General features: G+C 37.3%; 1 protein-coding gene across 2 annotated transcripts; it reads right to left on the reverse strand.

Moving 5' to 3' along the window:
* Positions 1-213: 213 nt before the first annotated feature.
* On the reverse strand, positions 214-26,870 carry CHFR (checkpoint with forkhead and ring finger domains). Of its 2 annotated transcripts, XR_007767372.1 has the most exons (19): positions 26,832-26,870; positions 26,187-26,334; positions 23,997-24,096; positions 16,669-16,778; positions 14,218-14,277; positions 13,852-14,064; positions 12,646-12,861; positions 11,888-12,044; positions 11,486-11,640; positions 10,673-10,835; positions 9,611-9,753; positions 9,075-9,194; positions 8,671-8,754; positions 7,873-7,943; positions 6,782-6,869; positions 6,498-6,605; positions 5,327-5,399; positions 2,843-3,000; positions 214-2,763 (listed from the first exon to the last, which is right to left on the reverse strand). XR_007767372.1 is itself a non-coding variant. In XM_050906439.1 (18 exons), exons 2-18 carry the CDS (start codon positions 26,320-26,322, stop codon positions 2,958-2,960), a joined length of 2,040 nt encoding a protein of 679 aa, XP_050762396.1. In that variant the 5' UTR covers positions 26,323-26,334; positions 26,832-26,870; the 3' UTR covers positions 214-2,957. The 2 variants fall into 2 exon arrangements, 1 of the variants encoding a protein (XP_050762396.1); XM_050906439.1 differs by having other exon boundaries at positions 214-3,000.
* Positions 26,871-26,873: the final 3 nt, after the last annotated feature.

Below are 26,873 nucleotides of genomic sequence, written 5' to 3' on the forward strand. Positions count from 1 at the left end.
TGGAATGACACAAAAACTCATGTCATTTTCAGTTACTACAAGTTCAAGGATGATATTTAGTTGTAAAATCTCAACATTCAAATAACTAATAGCTTGACCAAGCATTAGCAAGTGTTCCATACATCCATTTCTGTGGTGAGAGAATATGCCACAGAAGAAACAGAAACAGACAACTTCAGTGAATATCTTTTTTTTTTTTCCTTTTTTAATTAATAACTTCTTAGTTCAGGAAAAAATAAATCACAAAAGAGAACTGGAAGAACTACTCTCCACCTTCTTTATAAAAGAACTTTCTCAAAGAGAGAGACTATATACCTTGTTCACCACTATGTCAAACCCTATCATAATCACCTCGGTTTTTACAACATCTATTCTACCACATTTCATGCTCAGCTTCCAAATATCTCTTATAAAGGAGGTGGGGGTGTGCTTTAGACAGGTTAAAAATATGCTGCACCTTTACAGTATTTAAACAATTACACCAAGCATAGTTCATACATTTATCACATTAACTATCACCTGGTAACCATACATTTAAAAAGGACTAATGTATAGAGTATGTAATACCCATGACAGATACTCTTACTTACTTAAGAGCATATAAAGATCAGGATTTAATCACCCTCCCCATCTGCAAGTTAATTTCTCATCTCTTCCTGGTACAATATAAATGACAAAAAAATCCCTTCATTCCATTGCACTACCGCAACCCTATATGCATAGAAAGGCAGATTAATTATCTGTAACAGAGAAAAGGAAGAGGGGTTTATAAAAGGGATTTGAAGAACCTCTACTGCACAGGTAGTTTAGATGTTAAGTACGTGAGTTGTGTTGTTTGGGTTTTTTCCCCAATTTTTTTTCTTAAAGTCACATAATACATCCCTATACAAACGTAACTTGGAGTAAGTGCAAGCGAGGTTGTACATAGTACTGTAGACACATTATTCTTGACCAACAAAAAAAATTCAGCACAAGAGGCTTGAACACCAGCACAGTGACAAGTCTATGCTGAAAGCCCATCTGGGGTGTGGGAAGTGGTGAATGAGAATGCAAAGCACATTTCCGCATATAATGTGCAAAGGCTTGATCTCCACAACTGTACTCAGTTTGCTACATGCACAGCCAGAGATGAAAATGAGATCAAAAACAGGTGGGAATGGTTGTCCTGAGAAGATACAATAACCATTTAAAAAAATCTAAACATAAAATACAAATACAGAAGCAACAGAACATCGTTAATAATACTAAAAGACAGAAACACACTGTTGTTGTTAAAAGAAGTTTCAAGTATTATTCCAGATCCAATTTCAATCCTACTCACAGGAGAGAATGCCCAGAGATTAGGAAGAGAAGTCCACACCAAAGTGTATTTTTAATAACATACGGGCATGGTCAACAGACCCATCCTTGCGACAGCTATTTTAAAAAATAAAAATCTAAACAGAAATGCATCATTCTAATTAGCATTCATATTAAGATGTGCATTACTGGAAATAGTTGTTTAATTCACTGACAACCAGTAGACACGATGTGCTGCATCATTTGTGCTCCATTATATCACAAGATATTGTGTGTACACTTTTTAACATCAAAGTATAAATCCTGCTCGTAAAATAAGGCATACTTAAAAACAACATGGTATCTACAGAGGTAACTTTGTATGCTTTCTTCTCATTCTGTTTCACTCTTCTAGGTATGATGAAAAAGAAAAAGTGGTCCCAGTTGAGGTTTGTCAACATAAGCTACCAGATTATGATAAAACACATCAGATCATGTCAAGTTGTGGGGCGGGTGGGTTGTATTGGTGGTTTGGTTTTTTTTTTTTTTAATGATGCCTGGGACATTTCCTGAATGAGCTCTGCAGAAGGCATGAAAATAAAATCTACATTTTTTATGTCAGTGACGCCAGTGTTCCCCTTCATCATCCCTATCCAGAAATACCTCCATATTGCTACAATTTGTCCAAACTGAATTATTTTCTGCAAGATTGTTCCTTCCAGTAAAGCTGCTATATTCTGTTTTAAATTATAGCTTTTTCTACATTTTCACCAGTGTATGCATGCTAGAGAACAGCTGCATGGCAGAGGTACATATTTAGCATACGGTATCAAACCAGAAAAGAAATACAAAAAATGAACCAGTGTGTCCTACTGGCTGCTCTATGTCAAAAGCACTGTTTGGTCTTCTGATACAAAACACTACAGAAGTAATATTAGCAGAAGTCTGTTCTGCTTCAAGTATTACCCCAACTTTAAATGTGATTTTCAAATTTTTGTGCAATTATTTTTGTAATTTAATGTGAATAAAAACATCAACATGACTAAACTAAGAAAAGAAACTGTACTACTTCCACTATAAAGCTTCTACCATATGTGCAGTGTTAAGTTGAAACAGCTGTTTAATGGACGGATTTTTTTTTTTTTTTTAAAGTGAACATTAACGTGGTTTCTAGCCCAAATGCCAAGGGTAGCGACAAAATATCAGACTACCGCAAAATGCAGTTACAAATATAATACACTGACAATTTCCTTCTTAAATATTAATGGCTCTTGAAATATCCATCAGATACTTTTACAAAACATTTCTATTTTAAGTCTAAGGATTTTTCTTAGTTTCTTCATGAGTAGTGCAAATACACTCCTTATTCTTAGGTCTTCCCACGATATGGCTGGTTTTTGTGTGTGATTTCTGTTTGTGTTCTTCACTGAAGTGATACAGGGACACTGTAGTCATGAGGATGGAATGCAATGCTTGCTGGACTTTCTTGGGGGGAAAAAAAAAATCTACCTTATTCATGTACAGCTGTAAAATTCTACAAATTAAAAAGTTCACACCAGATTACCTGATGCAAAAGTTATTGATTCCCTGCTATGGGGGAACTGAGAAGATCCCCTGAAACCTTAAACTGTACAAGCAGTGTAACAGGTTTTTGTCCCCTCTCTACAGACTACAAGTATTCAGTTCTTGAATCGTGTTTGTTCACAAATGTGATTGAATTTCCTGAAATAAAAAAACCCAAGAAGTATTAAAATGTAACAAAGTTCTCAGAAGTCAGGCAACAAAAAAGTCAGCATCTTTCGCAGGGTATTTTAAATGTTAAACAGTTTAAAAGAGAACATTTACATGCTAATATATCTGTTTTTCAGAACCTCTTTAGATCGTACTCTACTACCATGTTATCTGTAACAGGATTTTCAACATCGCTCCTCCCTAATCCTTGTTAGTTTTATTATGAACACAGAAAACCTGTTATTAAAAGCATTCCTCTATACTTCTGCATACTTCAAACCCACAAGGCAATTAAAACAGGAATCCACAAATTGATTTTGGCCTGTGAAACACTAGTAATTTTTAGCAGACAGTATTACACAAGTCACTAGGAACTAGAATTAACAAGGCTAATAATACATTTCAACACGAACATGTTCTTTCACTGGCTTAGAATCTTCCTCTGGAAAGAAAAAGAAGTTTTTCTCATTCTGTATTATTTAGGTTTTATGGGGATGGCAAGCCTGTCTTCATGAATTAAATAGAGAACAGAATTTTGTACGAGGCACTTCTTTCCAATTCTCAAAAACATCTCACTATTCATTCTTTATTTTTCTCTTACTTGGGTTATGCGTCCCCTGATACATAAATGAAACAGGAGTTGGGGTGTTGAGTGTGTATATACATACACATGTGGAAGAGATGATGCAAAAGAGACCATGAATTTTCTCCCTCTTGCTGAATTAGATCAAAGATTAGAAAGAAACCCTGCTTACATAACCAAACTACTTAGCAAAACAGTTTAGCTCAATTAAAAAAAAAAAAAAAGTAACTGGATATCTAGGAGTGGTATAACAGGATTGTTTGTTTTTATGGATGTTAGGAATTAAAAGCAGCAGCCAGTAAATTCTAGGAACAGCTAATGCTTGAAAGAAAAAAGAAAAAGAAAAAAGAAAAAAGAAAAAAGGAGAAGAAAAAAATGGAAAACACACCCTGAGTCATTTCTATTCTAGATAAAATTATCCACCACAATATGAACAGATGACTGGTGAGTACTTTGATACCGAATTAACTCTCTAACATTTCAAAACAAGATCTCCTCTGGGAACATAGACAGTCCTGTAACGTGAAGTTACAGACAGCAGTGGTACTTTGAATTACATCTGCAACTTAAATCCCAAATTATTTTTGAAAGTTATTTAGTAAAACCCTCTGAATTTGAAAGAGACTGGGGATGAATATTTTACAAGTCTTTCTTATGATCTGCTTGCCTGAGCTGTACAGACTGGTTATTTTCAACCCATAGTACCTGAAAGATTAAAGGAATTATGCTACGTGTGTATGTTCATTACAGCATTAGAAAGATACTGCAGAATCTACTATTCATTAAAGCAATTTCTCAATAAGGGGTAACAACAGCTCCTCTATCTTAAATTGCACTGAGAATTTAGAGAATTATTCATAAAGCAAGAAGGATTTTTCTACCCTCCCTGGAACCAGTTAGGTCTTAGCTAGATAATTTTTGTTTTGTTTTACAAGTCTTTAATATTTGTCTTACCACACGTGCATCTTTTCATAAGAATGAAATTGCATTGGTTATCAGCGGCCTTGTTTTTTTTTTAATCAAGGACCTTGATTTATTTTTGATGGACATTTCTCATGAATGACCAGATACCAGGAGTCCATGTCCCCTAGATGTATTATAACACTTGAGAAGTAGAGGGTTAATCTCTTTTCAGGCTCAGTATTTCATTTTCACCATATGCCAGATTGCTTGGGTCAGAGGCGTAAGACCTAGAAACTCCTCCAAAACCAGGAACTGCTAAACCACACCAGGTTCCTGATGTCACATGTTCCAAACTTCTCTTGCTTCTCTCGTTGCAAATTATTCCCACCAATTTATCTCTTCAAAGTATGTTGCACTTCATTAGAAGAGTCTCTCATAGTTTCAAATGGAAATTGCACAGGGCTAATTATTGTATATACAGTGTTTTTAAGAAGCACCCAGGCATGAGGAACTAAGAAGCTGCTTCAGTGGGAGAAGAATAGGAATGAAGAGGGAGTTGTGGGTGGAAAACAAGACTCAAGAAGTGTCAGCAATGGTTTACATCAACTTACAAGTGCTAGCGGTGCCCTTCTGACATGCACGAAGAGCTCATTTCAAAGTTGTGTTAAAAACAAAAATGACAAAAAAAACTCCAAAGCTCACCCAATTTTGCTTATGCTGCAACAGTGTTACTCATGCAATTTCTGGTACTTCAAAGGTTGGGTTTTTTTGTTGTTGTTTTTTAAAAAAAGAAACAAAAAACAAAACCACTTTCTAAATTGTATAACTTACATGGCATGATGTGCTTTGACCTGAGTTCGACAGTTGCGCCCCCAGTAGCAATCAGGACGTGATGTGACAGTCACTACAAAAAGAGCAAATGAAATGCTACATTTATTACAGAAGTCATTAAATAAGGTGATGTAGATTATTAAGCCACTGCTAATGGTGGTTACTCATCAGAGCAAGCTTTGTAGAGAAACAAGACACGATTGGCAAGAAACGAATGTAAACTATATTGGTTCACCTTTCTAGAAACAAAGCAAACACTTAGTGAAGGACAAAAAATTCATTCTGAATATTAGGCTGACGCAGACGTACGATGAAAGGATTTGGTTCTCAGTGCTGTCAACTGAAATTTACCATTTAGTTTAATAGAGATGGACTTCACAGTTTAAGACACTGGGCATATGTCTAGATACATTTCCACATGAAAGAAAAATTTATTAATTTGGGTAGAGTTTGTTGTTTTTCCCCCACTTTTACATACATTATAACTCAGCTGCCCAGCAGGCCGTTACACTAAAATGAAAAGCAATACTAAGGAGAAACAAGGTAGACTGACTGTCTCTCATTATGCACAGCAGCAGAAGCAGAGCTCTCAACAGCTAAAGACAGGGAAGCTGTTGCTAACAACAGGAACTAGATGGACAAAAGTAACATTTAAAGTAGACTGTTGGAAGAGCTTCTGTTCCCAACAGACTTAGGACTGAAGGAGGCACAGTTGCTTGCATGCTATTTTATACTAAAACTGTAAATGCAAACAGATTTAGAATTAATTTATGAAAACATTCTTGTTCCTAGTTGAGAGCTGGTAAAATGTGAAATTGTTCAGGAGGTGCATCATTTTATGTATTTATATGGAAAAGTAAATTAAATTACAGCAACTAGTTCCTGTTGACTATATTCTGGATTTTACTGAATTCCTCTTTTCACTATGTAGATATATTTATTCTGCAGATGAGAAATCATACTGAAAGAAAAGATTCTGCTAGGGAGTCTGACAATGACTATGCGCAAACTTAGCAGCTGACAAGTAAAGCAATCAGCACAAGATATTAGCCCTGCAAAGAGATTTGCACTGGGCTACTTGAAGGTGCTAAAAAAACCAAGGATACAAGGATAAAGCTGACTTTAACTCTTTAAATGACTTTTCCCCCTTACTGTGTGAAGCAATCCCCACCTGGCAATTCAGCAACAGGAATATTCTGCCTGTACTGGTAGGCAAGTTCTCGAAAGCTGCGAAGGCCACAACAGTAGCAAAGCACTGTGTTCCCAGTAATTCTGTAATCTGGTGAGAAAACCAGTTTGTACATAATGTCAGTGTAAGGCTTGAGAAATCAAGATTTAACAAAAATGTAATGATGGCACTGGTTATGTACACAGAACTTCAAACTTCTTGATAATATTACTCAGTTATATATAGACAAAGAGTTATACATGTACAAAACCAAACATAACACATACCTGACAACATAAAAACTCCTCTTTGAAGAGCTAAGAGACTTTCGTTTAACATATTTTTCCATGTCAAACTCCTGGATGCCAGGTAATCCTGAAAAGAGCAATTTAAGTGTTTAATCTAGAAAAATCTCCAACATTAAAGAGTGACGAAGCCATTTACCTTCAAATATTTCCAAATCTAGATCTAACTAGGTTTTCAAAATGGGTTGATACTGATTACAAGTAAAAATTAAATATCTTCAACTTAATTAGAATGATACTTTCAGATCACCAATAAAACCTTCCACTCAGTATCTTTTTTTCAGAAGATCCTCACTTTTGCCAAAAGAATGCAATAGATTCATTTCAGTCACACTCTCATTTACCTTAAATCAAGATTTCATCCAGTTTACCTAATTTAGATAACCCCATTATGGTATGGGCAAAATATTTTCCATGCAACCTAGCGTGAAATTTAACTTGTCTGGGAAAACATATTTAAAAAGCCTTGTTTTCCTGGTATATTTTTAGTGAATTATTTTTCTCTTAATTAATATTTCGGATGTTACACTTCAGACTGTAGAAACTGGCTTCCCTAACAAATACTTCACATGAGTAAAATTCTTTTATGATTTAACAACCAAACATATCTGAATGCTACAGTGTGTCTATCAGTAATTTAAACTCAAATACAGAAGTTATGTCTAGAATTTTGGCCTTCTTGGCACGTGTTGGAGAAATTAAACATCAGAATTGCATGAAAGTGATTTTTTTTGTTGTTGTTAATTTGGGTGGTACAGGAAAAGCTGATGCTAAATGGAATGCATCTCTAGAATACGATGCCCTCTTACACAGAGACTAAAAGAGCCAAATTATCACCTCAAAATACTTCCAATCTAGACACAGTAACTATAACTTTGGTCCAGCTGCACGTTCCGGGCTCATTAAATTTGCCTTTTAGAATCAGGTGCTGCAAGTGACACAATGCTGCCACTGTAACTGTTAGGCAGCACATTAACTGTTAGGCAGCACATCACTATCATTTCATGAGTGAGTACATCTTAAACTTTGTACATTTATTATTATGCATCATACATAATGATTTTTAAACATACCTTTAGGATATCTGACTCGTAGTGGTTGTTATTTAGGACTCCATCTAAACACTTATCACCAAGATTTATTTCTAATCAGAACAAGAAGAAAAGTTACTATTTCTTCCCCCAACCCCATGGCCCTCATACATTTTCTGATGGTTCTTCTGTTTCCTGAAATAATGTGCACAGACGCATGTGAATACCATGTAAATGACTGCATTCAACATATGCTAAAGCATGTGATATATAACTTCCAGTGGCAAAGGCAAGACATTGAGATTTTACAATTTCACCTTTAGTCCACAAACACTACTACTAATCTGCACAAATTAACAGTGCTATTACAGCATATTCCATTAGCTTCAAACTGCAAACAAGTCATTTCAACTGTTCTAATTTATTTTTTAAAAAATGTCTAAAACCTTGAGTTTCAGAAGTCTGCATGTTTAAGAGGGTAAGGTTCCTTTCTAATCAGTTAACATCAGATGTTCAGTGCTCTTGCATTGATTTGTATGATTCTCTTACTAGGCTGAAATACACCATAATTCTTTTTATACGGGAAAGCATTGTGCTCAACAAGTGTAGTTTTCAAGCCCAATACGGTATGGAGACAGGAAGTTAAATCCTCTCAAAGTTAAGATACATACCACTCAAGAATTTTTTACGTTTGTGATGTGAGGACACAGCCTTTGTTTCCTTTTGCATGACTGTGCTACAAACTAATCTATTATATTTCTTAAATTACCTAAAGTTCAAGACAGACAGACATTATTGCAAAGTGAGCAGGCTCATAAGAAACAGATTATTCCACAATACCACAGAACGGTGCCAAACAGCCAAAACATGCCATCCGAGTGCAGCCCCAGTATAAGTGACAAAAGGGTTGCAGACAAACTGTACCTGTAAAATAACAAAGAAAACCCCTGTAAGGACCTGCATACAACAAAACTCAACAGTTATTGTTCTTATAAATCAATAACAATAGAGCCCTGATAAACTTGGTTAAAAAAGTACAACTTTCTCATCTAAAATACGTTCTATAGAGGAATAATAAATTTTATAAAGGAAGATTCTTTCATGCTGTCACTACAAGAGTCCAGATAAAGAATATTCAAATAAAGAACAGTCTTCAAAGTAAACTTAAGTTTAATTAAAAATAAGAAGAGATTTCGTTCTGTAGTCAAGATTGAAAAAAAAGGAAAAAAATAGAAAGTACACACATTGCTGAGGAGCAACATGAGGATTCTGTTCACGCTCTGCTCTTCTGTCAGGCATTGGCTGAAAGCAGCAGGTGCATATTACATGACTTCCTTGAGCAGGACACACATATTCCTGGACAGCTAGATGAGTTAAAAACAGAAAAAAAAGGATAGACTGAACAATGTACACAATTGAAATCTGGACTAGGAATCTTAGTGAATATTAGCAACATAAAAATCTGAAAGCAACAAGCAAGTAATATCATTTTTACAAAGATTCTATAAAAGAGCAGAAAAATGGCATTCAGACTTCTAAACTACGTAGGGGTGTAAAATATTTCAATACGTAGAACCGTTTAAGAACTATCAACCATCAGCAATCTATTTTGGACAACCACAGAAAAACCATGGTCAAATCTCATGATATTTGCAAAGACACCTATGTGAAGTGGTGTTACTCCTGCAGTACTATGAGAGTGAGCTTGCTCAGTACATAACGAGTGTACGAGTTGTAGTATTTTAGTATCACACTACTGAGAAGATTTCATGACACTGACCTGCAGGGAAGTTGGCAGATGTAGATGGCGCATCTCCCAGTGCTTGCATTCCTCCTGCTTCTGTCTCTTGGCCTGTGCCAGGCAGAGTTGGAACAGAGTGTCTTCGATACCCTGGGCACTGTCTGCATACTATATATGGTTGACTGAAAGAATAAAATAAGGTCACAGGAAATCACACCCAACAAATGCAAATATAACTCATATCCCTATGCTAGACAGGGTTGGTCATACTTTCAAAGTTTACATTTGGAATTTCTTCATCCGGTAACATATGGAAGTTTACATAACCCAGTACCTCACAGCTGTGAAGACTGCTGTAGTTGTAACAGATAAAAACTTTATATTTTGTAAGTATTCCCCAAATAGTTTTTAAAAAAAAAAAAAAAGAAAGAGAAAAAAAAAAGAGCAGCGTGACTGGAAGTGAGGTGAACAAGAAAGAGAGGAACAAAGCTGGAATAATTATCTACATGAAGAGTTCTTCTGTTCCCCTCTAGACATACAGCAAAAAATGTTTGCTGTTGGAAATAAAGAGGAGATATTTTGGTGCCTGGGAATCCCTAGGTCAAGGATCAGCTGCTTCAATACCGTACACCTGGTGAAAGCAGCATTCCAGACACATAAGAAAGCACAATCGTTGCAGCTGCACTCATAGGGTCATGAACTGCTTTATCTCCTGACAAGATCTTAGCCAGAAACCTGTATTCTCTAAAGCACCAGCCAATTCGTAATTGGAAAAGGTAATTTCACATATCTCACATGAAGCTGTTGCACAATTCAGGATAGAACTGTTGGTCATAAACTGAATCTTGCTGGACTTCTAGGAGGTTCTAATTTTAATTATTTTTTGTTGACTGCTCAAGGTTTAGTAAGATGGCCAGTAGAATTGCCAAGGTAATTACTGGTAAGAATGAACTTACCTGAAAACGAAAACAAGATTCATTCTGGCAATGATCATGCAAACACTATCAGCAATAACAGCCTTTGTGAAACTAGCTCAGTTTGTGGGTTTGTGCATTCAAACATAAGTAAATCTAATTCAGTGCACAACTTAAATAGACACACCTGATATCTGAAGATTCACTATCTACATCTGACAATTCCAATAAATCTTCAGAACTTCCTTCCTCGTCTGAAAAAGATCTCCGCACCTTAGGTTGCAACATGTCTTGAGTAATTTTGTTTCTAGCATCCATGCTACGTACATCATCTTCATTACGACATTTATCTGGCATGAGAATCAAATTCAAATTTCAAAAGAACACCTCACATCCCTTATGCCCACCCTACTTTATTAACACAGTTATGATTATTGTGTTTTCATTTCCATAAAACTTGGTTTTGGATAACAGAGTTCCAGAAGATCTTAGTTAAATTCCCCTGTCTGTTAACGGAAGTGTAGTATCAGGCAACTTAAGTTTTGTTTTCAAGAGGCCATGATCAAGGTTAATTAAATCCATATTCAAGTATATTTTTTCAGAAGTATCTGAGTTTAGGTGGCCTAATAGTCAGTGTGCCCTATTTGATAAAACTGATATCCTTCTCATGATTAAGTAGCAAAATAAAATTAAGAATTCTTAGAAATCACATTCAGTTCTCACCCAGCATTTGAAATATTACAAGTTATTATGTCATATTAAATGCACTTGTTTTCTTACAGCCATGTCAGAGAAAACAGCAGAGTAATAAAACATACATAGAAGTTTTATAGACAACAGTTTGCACATACATCAATTAAGAATAGTTAATATTAAAATATAAATTTATACAAATAATAGTTAATATTAAAATATAAATTTATTTTATTATAAAAATATTAATAGTTAAAATTAGTTAGTGAAATACATCAGATTCTGTTACACACACTGTTCAACTTGCCTGGATGCTGAATCAGATAAGCTTCAACCAAGTTGTTCAATATGTGATTTTTACAAATACGTTCTACTGGACAACGACAAGTTGGACATAGAGAAGATCTTTCCATCCATCCTGAGTAGCAGGCAGCACAAAAAGTATGCATACAAGGCTGCAAGCTGGAAAACACAAACATGAAAACAATGAAAGAAATGGAGTCAAAACACAAATCTTTCATTTTTCAGATACATTCCTAACACTCAAAAAACTGTTTAGCATTGATTTGACTATATAGACTGGGGTGGGGGGGGAAAGGGGGACTCAGAAGGGCTTGTGAAAACCCTAAATATCCTGGCCTCCTCAAACAGTTGTCACTGAACTTCTTATTGTTACCACATGATTACAGCTTTTGTCAATCATACATACCTTACACAGTCATGCAGCAGTTCTTGGCAAATAATGCAAGTTAATGTTTCTTCCATCTTATCTGGTTTCACATTTGATGTTTTTGCATCTTCAGAGCCAATTTTAATTATACATTCACTTGGAGCTGCTGGTGAAAGATTTGGACAAGCATCTTCATCTACAAAGACAGAAGATTCCACAGTATGTAGTTTTTGAAGCTTTTTAAAATTTATTTTTATTTAAGTGTTAAAAAACAAAAGACCTGAAAGATATACACCGATTCACTCTTCACTGGCAATAGTCCCACTGAAGGTTCTTGCTTTACACATAACAGCTTCTGCTACTGAAGACATTATTTTCACTGGACCAGAAATCAAGTCAATAAGAAGCAAGAAACAAATTGAAGGACTGATGACAGCTCAGCTGACCTGACTCAATTTGGCAGGGGTGGGGGGGGGGAAATGAGAGGGGAGTTTTGCTTTTCTTATTTAATACAATACTAAAACATAAAATAACATTGTGAGGAGGAAAAAAGTTACCTATCCGCTACTAACATAACCTTTCAAGACCTTCTAGGTTTGATATGCATGCATTTTGAATTTATTTCATATTAATAAAGAAAAATAAGCACAGATCCTTATGTTTCTGTTAATCTCACTGGGCTTCTATGAAAAATGGACATAGCTAAGTTTCTAATTAGGTTTTTTTAACTAACTTTCAACAATAATATTAAAATAAAATACTGCAGGGTAGGTTGCGCAATACTGTAGTATACTAGCCTCCTTTTAGTTTCTTCTTAGCAGGTTCCAAACCTTCCTCTTCCCCTGTCCTTTGAGAATCTGATTCTGCTTTTTCTTTGTCAGTGATTTCTGAAGTGATTGCAGAAGTTTCAGTACTCATATCCAGCTTTTCATGTTCGTCGTGTAGTGCTCTTAGACACACAGATTCTAAGATGGGGAAAGCGGGCACCGGAGTGAAAACTGAGGATTGTGATCCTACAAAATAAAAACAGAAACATGAACATAGCTGCATACAAATATGGGACATGTGAAAACAAAAGGTACTCGAACACTGATGATGCACACACATCAATCCAAACACCTGAACAGGAAAAAGTGGAGCAAAAAAGCAATGTCTGCATAACTATACTAAATGCACTCTGAGCCAATCTGACTAATTGGAAGACCGGGGGGGAAAACAAGCTATTAGTTGTGTAATCCTACTTAAAATCCCCCACTCGTCTTTAAATTGTAGAGTATTTATTCATAAGACTATTATCCACACCAGGTCTTCCTGACAAATATGCCAGGCAGAAGATTTATGTAATATTGATCATACGTAACAGGTCAGGATCACAGCGGAGGGCAAAGCTTTGTTTTCAAGGGAGCATGTTTAAGAAGTCCCAATGAACTGCTGACAAATGCCATTTTCTAGATAGCTGTTCTTGCTCCAATTCTATTTTAAGAGTAACGCAGCATTGTGGTATTTCACTTGCCAACATAATGCAAGATACTAGACTATGGATCCATGTGGTATATTTTGGCCTTAGAGCTCTAAGCAAGGGAAAGGGGACTGGTGATTGGCAGCAGTAACAGTGACAGAGTAGTTTCTCAGAGTGACTACATGAGCACAAGCACTCGTATCTACTTACTTTGTTATATGAGCCACATAGATTTGCTAAGTTTTCACCAGTGCTCCACTACAAATCCGTACTGTAAAGATACCACAGTTTTGGATTTATGTGCATTTTCTGCCCCTCTGAGCATAAGCAATTCTCACAATTGCCTTATGCATCCACCAGGATTTACACTGCCTGCTCATAGAGAGAAAGTTAAAATGCACATATCCACCTGGTATTTTCACTAGAACTTTACAAAGCAAATGCTAAAGACCCAGATAGGGGTAAGAGATTAATCTGTTAAAATTCAAAACTGGAGTAACAGTTGATGGGATATCAAACTTCAAATACTTGACACAATTCTTACCAGATGTAGAAGGATTATCCTGCTGAACAGATGCAGACTCAATAAGAGAGGTAGAAGAAGCATTAAAGAGGTTAGATGTAGAAGTAGATGGCTGTGGTTCCTCATAGCAAGACTGAGTAGCTGATGGTGATGAGGTAATTTGGGTCTCATCATTACTTCTTCCTGTACTTGAGGTATCTTTGGTCACATGGCATTGGTTTTCTACATTAACTTCTACAGGTGGAAGCGGGGAAAGGAAAGAAAAAGATCTGTGTGACAGTCACCACATCATGGCTTCAAAATTCCAAGGAATCACACTCTCTCAAGAGGGTTACATTAGTCATTGGAGCTTAGCTCCTCTTCATTGATCTTGAATTACTTCCTTACCTACTGGTTCTTGAGTTGCATCATGTTTTGTGTTTAAGGATTCATAAAGATAAGCAACATCTGAAAGAGATTAAAAAAATATTGATCAGAATCTTTAAACAAAAATTCCCTAACCTTAATCTCACATAAACAACTTCTGTTCACAAGTGATTGCTTCCCCAAAGTGTCTGACAATGGAAGAGGCAAATGAGGGGTCACCTCTATAGTACAATGTTAATACTCCTACTTAGGAGGCAATTAGGAACAGCACAGCAAGCTCTTTTCTTCTCAGGAAACCAGGCAGAGCAGCTTTTGTGTGGACGTTTAACTTGTGCCAGCCATGGAACCAGAGGCTTAATCATTTCTTAAACCTAAAATCTGCTCTGTGTCAGAACAAACTGTATTTTTACTGATACTTGAATGAAAGTTCTTCGAAGAAGGTTATTATTTCTAAGCTTACTTCTCAACTTCTTCAATCAATTTTATTTCATTTCTTTGTGAGATATATGAACTCTCAAAAATACAGATTAAGACATGCCATAAGTTTCATCCAGAAACTAATTTAGTATCTATTAATAAAACCAACTGGATAATATCACTTTCTTCTCCATCTTACTTCAACCTAATACAGTTCCAAAGATTCCCCTAACTTGCTACTTTTTTCCATCTCCAGCCACCTAGAAGCAAATAAGACTCTCTTAGTTTGTAGCAACCCTTTTTCTGATCAGAAGTTAGAGTATTGTCTCCTTCAGAACTACTCAAATAGGCATGCCAAATCTAAATTCTCTCTCTGTATTTGAAAATGGAGAAGCTGAAAAAGCAAAACTGGAGGCTTGGTAATTCAAATACTTGCTAACCCAAACAGAAATCAGTGATTCAGTTAATTACAAAGTACCTGGAAAATTCGTGGAAGTAAGTTCTTCCAAGTAGCATCAACAGCAATAGTGCCATCTTAGAAAGGATTTGTGAGATAAACAAGCCATACAGACAGACAAATATAGCTTATCACTGCTTCTTGTAACATTTACATCAGACAGCATAGATCTGTCTGATTTGTATGTATATAAATTAACATTAGCTTCATAAAGGAAGTATTTCAGCAGTGAGTATGTATGTGTCTAGAATTTTTTAGATTAACAGTTCATATGTCTATTACTGTATGAAAATTGTAAATACAGTCTTGTGTTTTACATTAAATATCATGCTGTAAATGTATCTAATACTATACCCTCCCATCTCCCAGTACATCCAATTATCTTCACAATAATAGGGGAGCTTATGACCACACAAAGTCTGTCTGTTCACCTTAAAGTTCCACTTTGGAACTATCAAATACAGTAACAAGAATTAACTTTTAAAATGTCTCTTTCATCTAAAGTTTTTTCCAGAAAGTGAGTGCTCTCTACTAAAATTTAAATATTGCATTCTTCACAGTTAAAAGAAGAATTGCATGCTAATGGACAGAGCAGTCGGCTGGGGCACAATACACATATAAAAACAGAGCTTGCCCATTCCCTCTCTCCCCCCCATTTATCAAAGTTGAACCCCATCTGTTATTTTGTAATAATGAGCAATTAAATCCTTTCTGTAAATCTTTTCAGTCAGCATTGAATCTAATGATCCTGTACAACTGAATGAAATGAAAAGGTATGAAATGAAAATTCTGCTGCCTCAATAGTTATCATTTCCCAAATCATTTATGAACATCTTTAAGACAGATGACAACACAGATCATTCATGAAATCTTTTATTAATTTCATTCCATTGCAAAAACTGAGCATTTCCACCTTGACCTTGGTCTCTAACCTCTACCCAGTTAACACATGAAAGAACATTACTTCCTGCCCAATAGCTTGGCTTATTTAAAAACGTTTGAGGAAGGACCCCCATTAATTTTTTTTTTTTTTAAACTAATTATGTTATTTCAATTGCATCCTCCTGAAAAGAATTCCAGGCACGTAAGGCATGATTCTTCTTTAAGACCACACAAATATTTTTCCAGGTTTACTGATTCTACTTTCACTATAGGACTTTCCCCATCTCCCCTCTGTTTTGCCTCTTCCCTCTTTAAAAGAAAAAACCCACCACAAAACAAAACAAAAAGCTTTTGCAGCCTTTCCTTCTGGTGCCAAAAATTGCTTCAATGTGATATATAAGTATCACTAACTACCCTAGCAATTGACTTCTAAAAGAAGCATTGGGCCTGTGATCAGGACCTCATTAATTACCATTCCATGCATTAGTTTTTCCAAAACTACTTCTAGGCACATTTCAATTTCAGACAGTTGCTCAGACTTGTCCCTGTAAAAATTGGCACATCCATGACCTCTTCTATAGAGACTTGTTTTTAAACATCAGCAAATGATTTGTCTTAAAATTGAGTGATTCTGTTTTAATTGTACTGATATTTCTTTTCTCTCATGACTCAAAAAAATGACTAAGCATGCCATTTAAAAAAAAACATTTACTTACTGTTCTCTGGCTCATTTTTTCTGTAAACAACATAGATCACATCCCCAGTCTGTAAAGGGTATGTCTGCTTCTTAACCACTTTCAGTTTATTAATTACTGTTCCATTAGTACTGTAAAGAGAAAGAAAAGATAACTTAGCATAAATGTTTTCATAATTACATAGAAGAAAGAAGGGAAAACACAAGATACTTTTAATGAAGAAAAACTATTGGCTCTCAAAAAAATGTAAGCCAGGATTAAAAAAAAAAACAAAACAAAAGTCCAGAAACAAATAAAAAATTTCTCATAAGAACAGAAGTGCAGAGCTACTAGAACCTCAAAGCTCATTTGCAGCTACTGGTAAAGAGATGGTAGCTGACAAACAGATAGACAGACAAAAGATCCCTGACATTTGGCCAATGTCTCAAAATAATTAGATGATTGTTTCTCTACAATAATCTCCACCCTTTAAGTATAGAACAGGAAAGGACAATAGGACTTCTATTCAAAAAGTTCTAGGTTATGTTTTCCAATTAACGCTGGGAATCTCCTCAGACATTCTGTGACAAAGGAACTTTTCCTGTACAGTCAGGGATGCCATGCGACATTAATTTTTCTCCCCTCTTGCTTCAAACAGTAAAAAACCTAAAATTCCGAGGTTACTTAGACTGTTTGCAACTCAAAAGGAAGAATTTAGTGAGGTGGAAAAACAGTTATACATAATTAAAAGACGAGTTGGAATGAATTATTTTAATATTGACAAAAACTCCAAGACTCGTGGAAGAAATTAAATTGGGGAAGAGGAAAATGCAGAGCATTGCTGATTAACGGAGGTATCTTCTTCACTATGGGTGATGTTTTATACACAAGCTATTAGTGTTTTATAACAGAGTCAAGTTATTCAAGTACTGAATAATTCCAGCTCAGTTGCAATAAGCCTCTTTCAGGGCTGCAGCATTCTAGAATTTCAGACTTCTGTCACTCAAAATCTCACCAATTAGTACCAAATATAAACGAACAGAAAATCTGCTTTTTCCCCTCAGCAGAGCAAGCTGCTGCATGAAGTAACAGCAAACCTCTGCTGCCACCTCCTGGAGGCCACGACTTGTGCCCAGGACACAACACAGCCTACCTCAAGCAGACCCGTTTCTCTCTAGAGGAGAGGGATGGTTATTTAGAAATAAGCACCTTCCCTTCTCATTATTTTTCTTTTAAAAAGCAACCTGGAAAAATCTCTTGTCATTTAGTAACATGAACAGAGAAAAAAAACTAGAACTTCATACTGTTGACCTTTTTGGACACAAAGTCAAAAGCATTACATTAAAAAGTCAAAAGGAAAAGCAAGCCCTTTTGAATCACTACAGCAAGTCTTGATCAAGGTTATCAGTTCTTACTCTTACCTCTGCAACTGCTTTCACTATCTACATGGTTGAATCAACTAATCCAACACAAATAACAAGATACAAAAAAATAAAAATGCTATTTTAAACATCAAGAAACAAACAAAAATCTTTGGGTCACATCAATATTTGCTCTATTAAAGAATCTTCAAGCTTCTCCTATAAGCAAGAAAACTATTTTAAGCTTGCCTTTTTACCTCAGGCATACAGATGTTGACTAGCCTGAAGGACATAAACACCAAAGAACCAGCAGAGCAGAGACATCACTAAAAGAATGCCAAAGTTTAGCAATTAAGAGGAAAAAAGAACTTTAGTCAGTCTGTTAGAAACTATAGTCATTTTTAACTTAACATTGATGCTAGTGATAATATATCAAAAAGATTATGTTGAAGCAAAAATTGCACCTCCTTCAATTGTCAAAGAAACAGTAAAGCTTATAACAATCCCTGAAACCTGTCAGAGGTCCTTTAACAAAACCAGGAACATCAAATTTGACCTCCTTAGTCTTCCAGAATGCAAAACAAAGCATGCATCTCCCATCTGCCGTAAGTGTTTTAGACCTTCTTTTGTAATAAAACAGCTAAACTCAAGTAACAAGAATGATCTCTTACTGAGGCTTATCTTCTACAGGCAATTCCTAGTCCCAATATTTCACTAAACAAAGGGAAAAGACGTCACAACCATGTATTTTATGAAGTTGCTCTGTCATGACTGCCAAGTTCCAAGATGGTTATGAGGGACATTAACTCAAGCGAGGTATTCTCGGAAAAAGAAAAAAGAAAAAAAAAATCATCACGCATCTAGTAACCACTTGTGCTTGGTCTCATAAGGCAAGCTGCAGAAATAGCTACAAGACCCTCATTATCAAATTGACAACAAATAGCTAAATCTTTTCAGTTCTGCAGTTATACAGACTTCAGTGAGAGCTGACTAATTATATGGCATCCACGGACCCAAATGAAGTAGGAATAAACTGATACCACTTCATAGAGAAAACCATAAGTTTTTCTTAAATACACTAGCAAACTGAAGTACTTGTATTTATATCTCAGCCAATAATCAAAGGGAAAAGAATATCTGACTACCCCAGATAATTGTATTAGTCTTTCATTTCCAGTTTCAGGGTTTAGCATGAGGCATTTAACAGATATGGTGACATGTCAGATTAATGTTGTGGGTATTTTTTAACCAGACACACATGGTAATTTATGACATTTGTACATTCCTCTGATGTTTCAAATTAAAGTAAGGTCCCCATAAAATAAGTAGAAAGTACAATGAGAATCCCAAATATGAATGCCATTCATTAGGACTTAATACTGAATTGATTCCAACTGCCTGTACAATTTTTGAGGTGGAGAAGAAAAACAGTATTATCAGATATAAATTGTCCACGTTGTGAAACAATGTCACAAAAGGTCCCAAAGTCACTTTTCTAAAGAGTGAAAGAAAAAAAAGTCAGGCTTTGACTCAATACCAATGTGGCTGATGACTCTACAGTTTGATTAATGAACCATACATTACCTTTACTTCCCAATCCCAAGTGTTGTGCAGAATTGATGTGAACAGCTACATTTCACCCAGAACAGGCTTACTTTTGAAGTAGGTGAATGATCTATCTGTTGTAAGATACTTTGGTATCCTCCCGAGAAAAATGCCAGTCTGTTGCTTTTTAGTAATTACTAGCGTCCATCCAGGAAAAGAATGTAATTTATGGTAAAGCTTCCGGGATAATAGTTTTAATAGTTATCTGCTACTTAAATGCCTATTATCCTGAACACACTGTAAACTGATATGAGTTTTGAATTCTATTAAGTTACAGAATCCCTTCTGTACTGTGTCATTCTCCATTCTTCTAATGTTCATAGAAATAGTTTTGACTGGTAGGGTGAGGAGAATTTAGTAGCAGAAAGGACACCAGTGCCAACTGAAGATCAACCTCCGATTTACCCCCAGAAAGGGAGTATCTGCTTGCCTGTCATGTGAGTATCAGCCTTGTGTAAATAGTTTCCCGCTCTGAAACATCACTTACTACCTAGAATACTTCAAAAAAAAAAAAATTCCTAGAAGAGAACAAGAGGAAATCTTTAAAAAAAAGACCTTAGTTGCCTTTAAAGTTTTTTTCAAAATGGAGAATCTTACAATTGCTTTTACTTAGGGCAAGCCAACTACTGCCTCCACTGTGTTAGGTCAGCTTGTATAATTTGTTTTCTTTCAAGCAGTATAAAGCAACTAGTGCATGGTTTGGAAAATAAAGCAGAAACATACCCCAAAAAAGGGCGAGTCTGTGAATATTTTATTGTACTATTTGCTAACTCTTGGCTTTTGTTACTTCCAAACTCCTATTTACTCAATAATTTTGAGTTCTCTACACATTTTCTTTCAGCTACAAATTTATGGCAATTCTTTCCAAAGTAGATCCAAGAACTCATTATGCTACCAGGGAGATAAAAAACAATGTTGGCTGTCTACATGTATTTGATGATGTTCTTTGGTTTAGCTACAATACAGAAACAAAGTCCACTCAGTTCAACTGTCCAACACTAGCTGTCTCCTTCAACGCATTCCTCTTCACCAGAAAAATCTGAGCTTGACCACAGCAATGTTTCCAAACTATTTTCCACTTCAGAGAAGAAAAAGCTGACATGGCAGTATTTTTCTGGGACTCTGGGCATCTGTATTGCCAACTCAAACATTCAAAAATCTTCTTTCAGCCTGCTTGATTTTTTGGAGCTCATCTGATATTCAGCACAAACACTGGAAGACCCAGAAGAACAGACAGTTGTCTGCAAATAGTCATATCAACCCGTTTAGTCTCTTGATTCAGCAAATGGTAGCCACACTTCATACCAACTCACAGGCAAGCAGAACACATAAAGGATCTTATTCTTTTTTGTTAGATACATAGAAGCATAACATGCATAAGCACCTAATTGGTAGTAGTCCATAGGCGCAGCCTTGCTATTACACTACCATTGCAAGAAGCCCCACCTTTTTATGAATATATCATATAGAAAATTAAAGTTAATTTTGGCTTTGCTAGTTTTCTGCTGGCTGCACCTTCTGCCCTGGGGGCGGGGGTGTAGGGGGGGGAAAAAAAAAAGCAGGAATGCTTCTGCATCATTCACAATTTCTTTAGCTTGTATTATCATGACATTGGTCTAAACCAATTCTACCAGCTACATGCAACTGAAACCAGGGACGCTTTCGCAAGCTTAGATTTACAGCTATGCTCTGAGACTGCCATGATAGGCAAACATGGCCTGATTGGTTGTTTGAAACGTCTTGAAATTTGCGATAACGTTGGAGAATGACAATTATAAGCCATTTCCTAGACATCCTAGCTAGGCCTGATATTTTTCCCTAAAATTTAGCATTCCACCCCACAGAGTCTGGGAGTATAAGCCTTCCAGGGATGTATCCAAGGACCTATCCTGGTTATTTTCTCTAGCTATAACCTAGAAGTAGAGAGGAAATACAACCTCATCAAGCTTGTGGATGACACCAAAACAGGGGCAGAGCTGGGCTCCCATTCAGAGGCACTTAGGCAGGGTAGAGGAATGGGCTGACAGGAACATCATGACATTCAGCAAGGACAAACCCTAAGTCCTGCACCTGGGATGGAATAACCACCTGCAACAGTACAGGCTACAGACCAACCAGCGAGGGTTCTTGGTAGATCTTACGACTAAGCATAAGATCATACCCTTTGGACTTATGCCTAGGCTTAAGTCAGCAGCATGCCCTGGCATTGATGAAGGCCTACAGCACACTTGGCAGTATTAACAGGGGTGTAGTCAGAAACTCAAGCGAAGTAACTATTATTCCGCTTTACTTGGAACTCATTAGTCCACATCTAAAATACTACATCTAGTTTTGGGTCACCTAGTACAAGAAAGGTCTCGATAAACTCAAGCAAGTCCAGCAGATAGCCGCTGACATGGCCAGAGTGCTGGAGCACAAGACCTATGAACTAAGAGGCTAGGGGAACTGGGCTTTTTTGCCCGGGAGAAGGTGGCTTGGTGAGCAGGGGACCTAATAGCAGCCTTCCAGTACCCATGAGGAAGTTACCAAGAAGACAGAGACAGGTTCTTTACTGAGGTGACAAAGGTCATAAATTGAAACAAGGAAGATTCAAACGGATGCAAGGGGGGAAAAAAAAAAAAAAAAAAAAATCACTGTGAAGATAATTAAGGTCTGGAATAAGGGCCCCGACAGTCCACAGAATCTCTGACCTTGGAGGTTTTCAAGACCTGACTAGAGAAAGCCTAAACAACCTAGTCCAAATCCAGTGGTGGCCCATCTTTGACAGAGTTTGAACTAAGTGACCTCCTGAGGTCTCTTCCAACTTGAATAATTCTATATGTTCTGTTTTACTTGAGGAAATAAAATAAAAAGAAATGCATAGCCCATGTAAATAGCTGGAATTGAGTTCCTCATCCTGAAAAACACTCCTTTTAATATCAACATAGCTACTAATTGATCAAGAGACAGAAAAGGAGCAGAGGTACAAAAATTCTGCTGAAAGTCAACTAAAGCTCATATATTCTGTCAGTGGCCCCCAAAAATGTGCATTCCATTCAACTAGACAGTTCAAAGGTTTTTCAGAATATTCTTGGAGGGATTTTTGTCAAAAGCTCAGCAAATATTTGATACTAACCCTGAGCTACCAGAACAATATATTTAATTGCATTCTGGTATGTCAGAACAGGGATTCGGCATGATGCCCTTCAAAACCTCAAACGTGAAATTTCCTCTTTATGTATGTACATCAATATATTTTGAAGTGTCTTCTTCATGTTTGGGTAAAATGCCTTCCAGACATGAAAAATGGGGGGAGCTGGTAGAAAAGTATTATTTGTTTCTTTACTGACTGCAATAACCTGGCAGAAAAATAATGTGGTTTACAGAAGCATTTTAAAATGTCATGGAGTTCTTGAAATGTAATAAACCAGAAGCTTTCGGCAATCTTACACAAAAAAACCTGTCAAAAATGAAGCAGATGAAAATTTGAAGAGGGTTACAATCTCCTCCTAAGAAATACCCTTCAATTCAAATTCCTATCTCAAATTTTATAAAGGAAACTAGAAAACAAACTAAAATCCATTGGAAACCACCCACAACCCCTGCAGTGCTATTTGTGCTCCCACAGTAGCCTTAGAACTCTACAGGAAATAGTCTCACCAGTATAGCAAGTTCACTGGCCTTCAGTATGTGAAGAAGTATGTAATTAACTTTATATACTAAAAGTAGTTCCACTAAATTAGCTTAGCTTTTTAACAGTAGTTCCAGTGAAGTATGTGCTTATAACTTTCTACATGAAGGGCTTTAGTTCTCACACCCCTAACTTAACACAGAAACACTCAGAAAAGAAAATAATCATTCTGGTTAAACAAAAGAAACAAAACTGAAGTATCAATAGTAGAAATCTAGCAAACATCTTTTATTATTAAATTAGATTGAATAGGCTCTAATCTCCATCTGACATGTCCACCACAACTGCTAGACTACTGCACTACTTATGCTATATACGCTACGGATATTTTGAATACCAGACAGATGTATAACAAGTACAGATTTTTATTCCACATCTATTTTATGCTTTGAGATCATCCCTGCAGGTATTTTCTTCCCTACACAAGTGCCTGAAATGAGGCACACTCATGCTTAGAACTTTTAAGAATGCTGGCATCACTTTTTTCACAAGTCTAAAGAAATATGCTACAGAACTATTACATCAACAGTATTTTTCATCCAGTAGACTATGAATTCCTTTGTAGAGAAAAAAATACTTAGAAAGAGCCAAAACACCCCCAAACCTAGATGTAAAACCAGGGAAAAAAAAAAGAAAAAAGAGAAGGATTTACTATTGATGCCTCGAGCAATACGCAAGATTTTACTTCACAGACTAAAAAGAAGATAAGAGTAGAAGTTCACAGAAGAACCAACCTTGTATCTTCCAATGACACTTGACCAGATTCTTCATCCACTACGATTTTACAGTGATCTCCAGACACCAACTTGTTGCCAGGGAAAGATAAGTCACAACCTTAAAAAGAAAGCAGATTTTCCAGTGTGCTTAAAAATACACATTACACAGACAGATCAGCATTCTACATGGCTATAAATGCACAACAAACTGACTCATGTACATCTGCAATACTTAAAAACTTCTACTGGCTTATACGCAGCAACATAGTCTACTACGTGATACATAAATACAAGCTGTGAGATAGCCCCATGTGCTAATATAAGCTTATTTCAACCATTTCAAGATGTTTTAGTTCCCTTCCCCCCCCCCCCCAATCCTAGCCCTTACAGACAGAAATCAAATCACAGTTACTCTGTTCTAGAGTGATACAGAGATAAATTCACACATATTTGAAGTGTTCAATCCAAATTCTAGAAGCATACATGACAGAGCATGCAGCTCTTTTTCCACATTATTGCAACACTGTTTCATTGGATTTAACTTCTGCTTCATTCTGGTATATTGGGGGGAAGCAGTAGGAACCAACAGCTGATAAATAAAAAAGTATCATTGTTCTATGTTAAAGTCTTTTTCTTTTGTTTGTTTTTAAATAGGCAAATTTTCCTCATCTCTGTTGACAGCACTATTACATTAATAAAGCTGAAGGGAGATTAGAAATGCAGGACTAAGACTTAGGGATATGCAGGAGAAGCGTAATGACAATGCTGTCATTATAGAAACCTTCCTACCTACAACTCCAGGGCTCTGAGCAAGTCTAGTGTTTTTACTTCACTTTAGCATTGAATGTTCAAGGCAATGCTCAAGGTTCCCCACTAATCTCTCTCACAAATGACTCAAAGTACTTGCTTACACAAAAGTTATAATTAACAAACATGATTCACTTCCACCTATTCACACTGTGGGTGCACTGTATCTCAGCCTGCAAGAACAACGTATCCAGAAGGAAAACAGTAGTCACTACACATGCTGGTGACAGTTTATCACTAGTCTACTCCTAATATTCAAGGAACAATCAACAGCTTACAGAGTTAACTGTTGCCATACAAATTGTGATGCTAGGAAGCCCACTGAAAGTGAGTAGACTAAACTTTATTCAGGAGCATACCGACATTTCCATTCTATTCTACAGAGTTAGACTTTCACATGGGAGCAGGAAGGACAAAATGCTCTAAACAAGCATTTCTAACGCTCCTGAAGATTTTCTGAGTAATACTTATCACCCAAACTTGGTATTCTTGTAACCACTCGTTTTATTAATCCATTAGCAAACAGTTATGGAAGCAATAGAACACACAAAAATTCATCTTTTTTCTGCAAGATAACCCTCAACTTGAAGAATTTATCTACAGCTTAGATAATGATAAGCAATCTAAATATATATCACCAAATGTAAATAGGCAAAACATTTTTCCTACAATACCTTATCTCAATTTGTCATAGAGCTATAGCATCTGGTGTTTGTTCAAGACTATTTACAGAATGTGACTGGTCAGTCAAATAGCTTGAACTGATGAACAGGAAACTGAAAATTAGTGCTGTCAGGGCAGAGTAAAAAAATAAAGACACTGCGATGATTGTTTTAAATACAGTAAGCATGAAATCCTTTAAAATAAAGGCAAGTAGTAAAAGCCCTAGACTCTGGGAATAAAGCTTTCAAATCCACTCTCAGAGAAACTTTCAGTACTTGTTGGCAATCTTTATGTGGCCAGAAGAATTAAGGGCTTTTATGTGAGCATTTTCTTTTCGGTGAAGCACAAGCATTTTGCATTGCAGTTCCAATTTATTTTAACCACAGAAACAAAGTGCAAAAGTAAACAGGACTGATACACAGAAACTCTTCTGAATCAACAATCGTTTTTTCTTATTTGTACAAACTGTCACAGACAACCTAAAAGGCATAGTCACTTTTAAACGTGCACATATCACAAGTTGGTAAAAAAGAAAAGGTCAGTGCAAAACTTCCTCTTCACACGAGAGCCAAGAGGTAAATTAGGAATAAGGGACCGCCTGGCAAGCACCTCCAACAGTTGAAAGCACCAAACCCAACTAGTTTCAGTCCACCTTCCAACATTTTAAAGGCCAGGAGGGGGGATCGCTGCTGGCCCCCGAACACCGCCCTACGCCGGCGCAGCGTGTCCCTGTCCCACCTTTCTTCCGACCAATTGTCCATTCTCTTTTCAGCAGCAAGACGTGCGGCTCTGCCTCATCAGCACCCAGCCGGATCAGCTTCCCCCAGGGCTGCTGCTGCTGCTGGCTCTGCTCGCCTCCTTCCGAGTGCTCCATTTGGATTCACATCTGACAAAAACAAACAAAGCGAACCCAAACCCCACCATCACACAGCACCCGGGGGGGGAGAGGGCTCGCTCGGGGCCGGCAGCCGCGCCGGCAGCCCCCTCCCCCTCCCGGGGGCCGGGCCCTGCGCGCCACCGCCCCGCAGCCCCTCACACCCCCGGGGGCTCCCCCGGCCCCTGCCCTGCCCGCTTCCTTTTGTGTGGAGTCGGAAAGCCCTCCCCTAGGCCACTCGGCCCCCCCGCAGCCAGCCCACCCCCTTCCCTTCGCCCCCACCCCACAGGGCCGCTCCCCGCCTGAGGGGGAGCGGGCTGGAGCGGCCTCCCTCCCTCCGCTCACTTCTCTCCCCAACTTTCCGCCCTCCGCCCCCAGCAGGCCCCGCTCCCCCGGCGGAGAGGGGCGGCGAGGGGAGAGCAGGGGGTGCCGCGCCCCCCGCTCCCCCTCGGCCGCCTCCGCCCGCCCCCTCCGGCCCGGCGCCCCCTCCCCACGGCGCCAGCCCTTACACCCAGTCCCGCGGCCGAGGCGGCTCCTGTCAACAGACATTG

The sequence above is a fragment of the Gymnogyps californianus genome, chromosome 16 (assembly GCF_018139145.2).
Source record: "Gymnogyps californianus isolate 813 chromosome 16, ASM1813914v2, whole genome shotgun sequence".
Taxonomy (NCBI): Eukaryota; Metazoa; Chordata; class Aves; order Accipitriformes; family Cathartidae; genus Gymnogyps; species Gymnogyps californianus.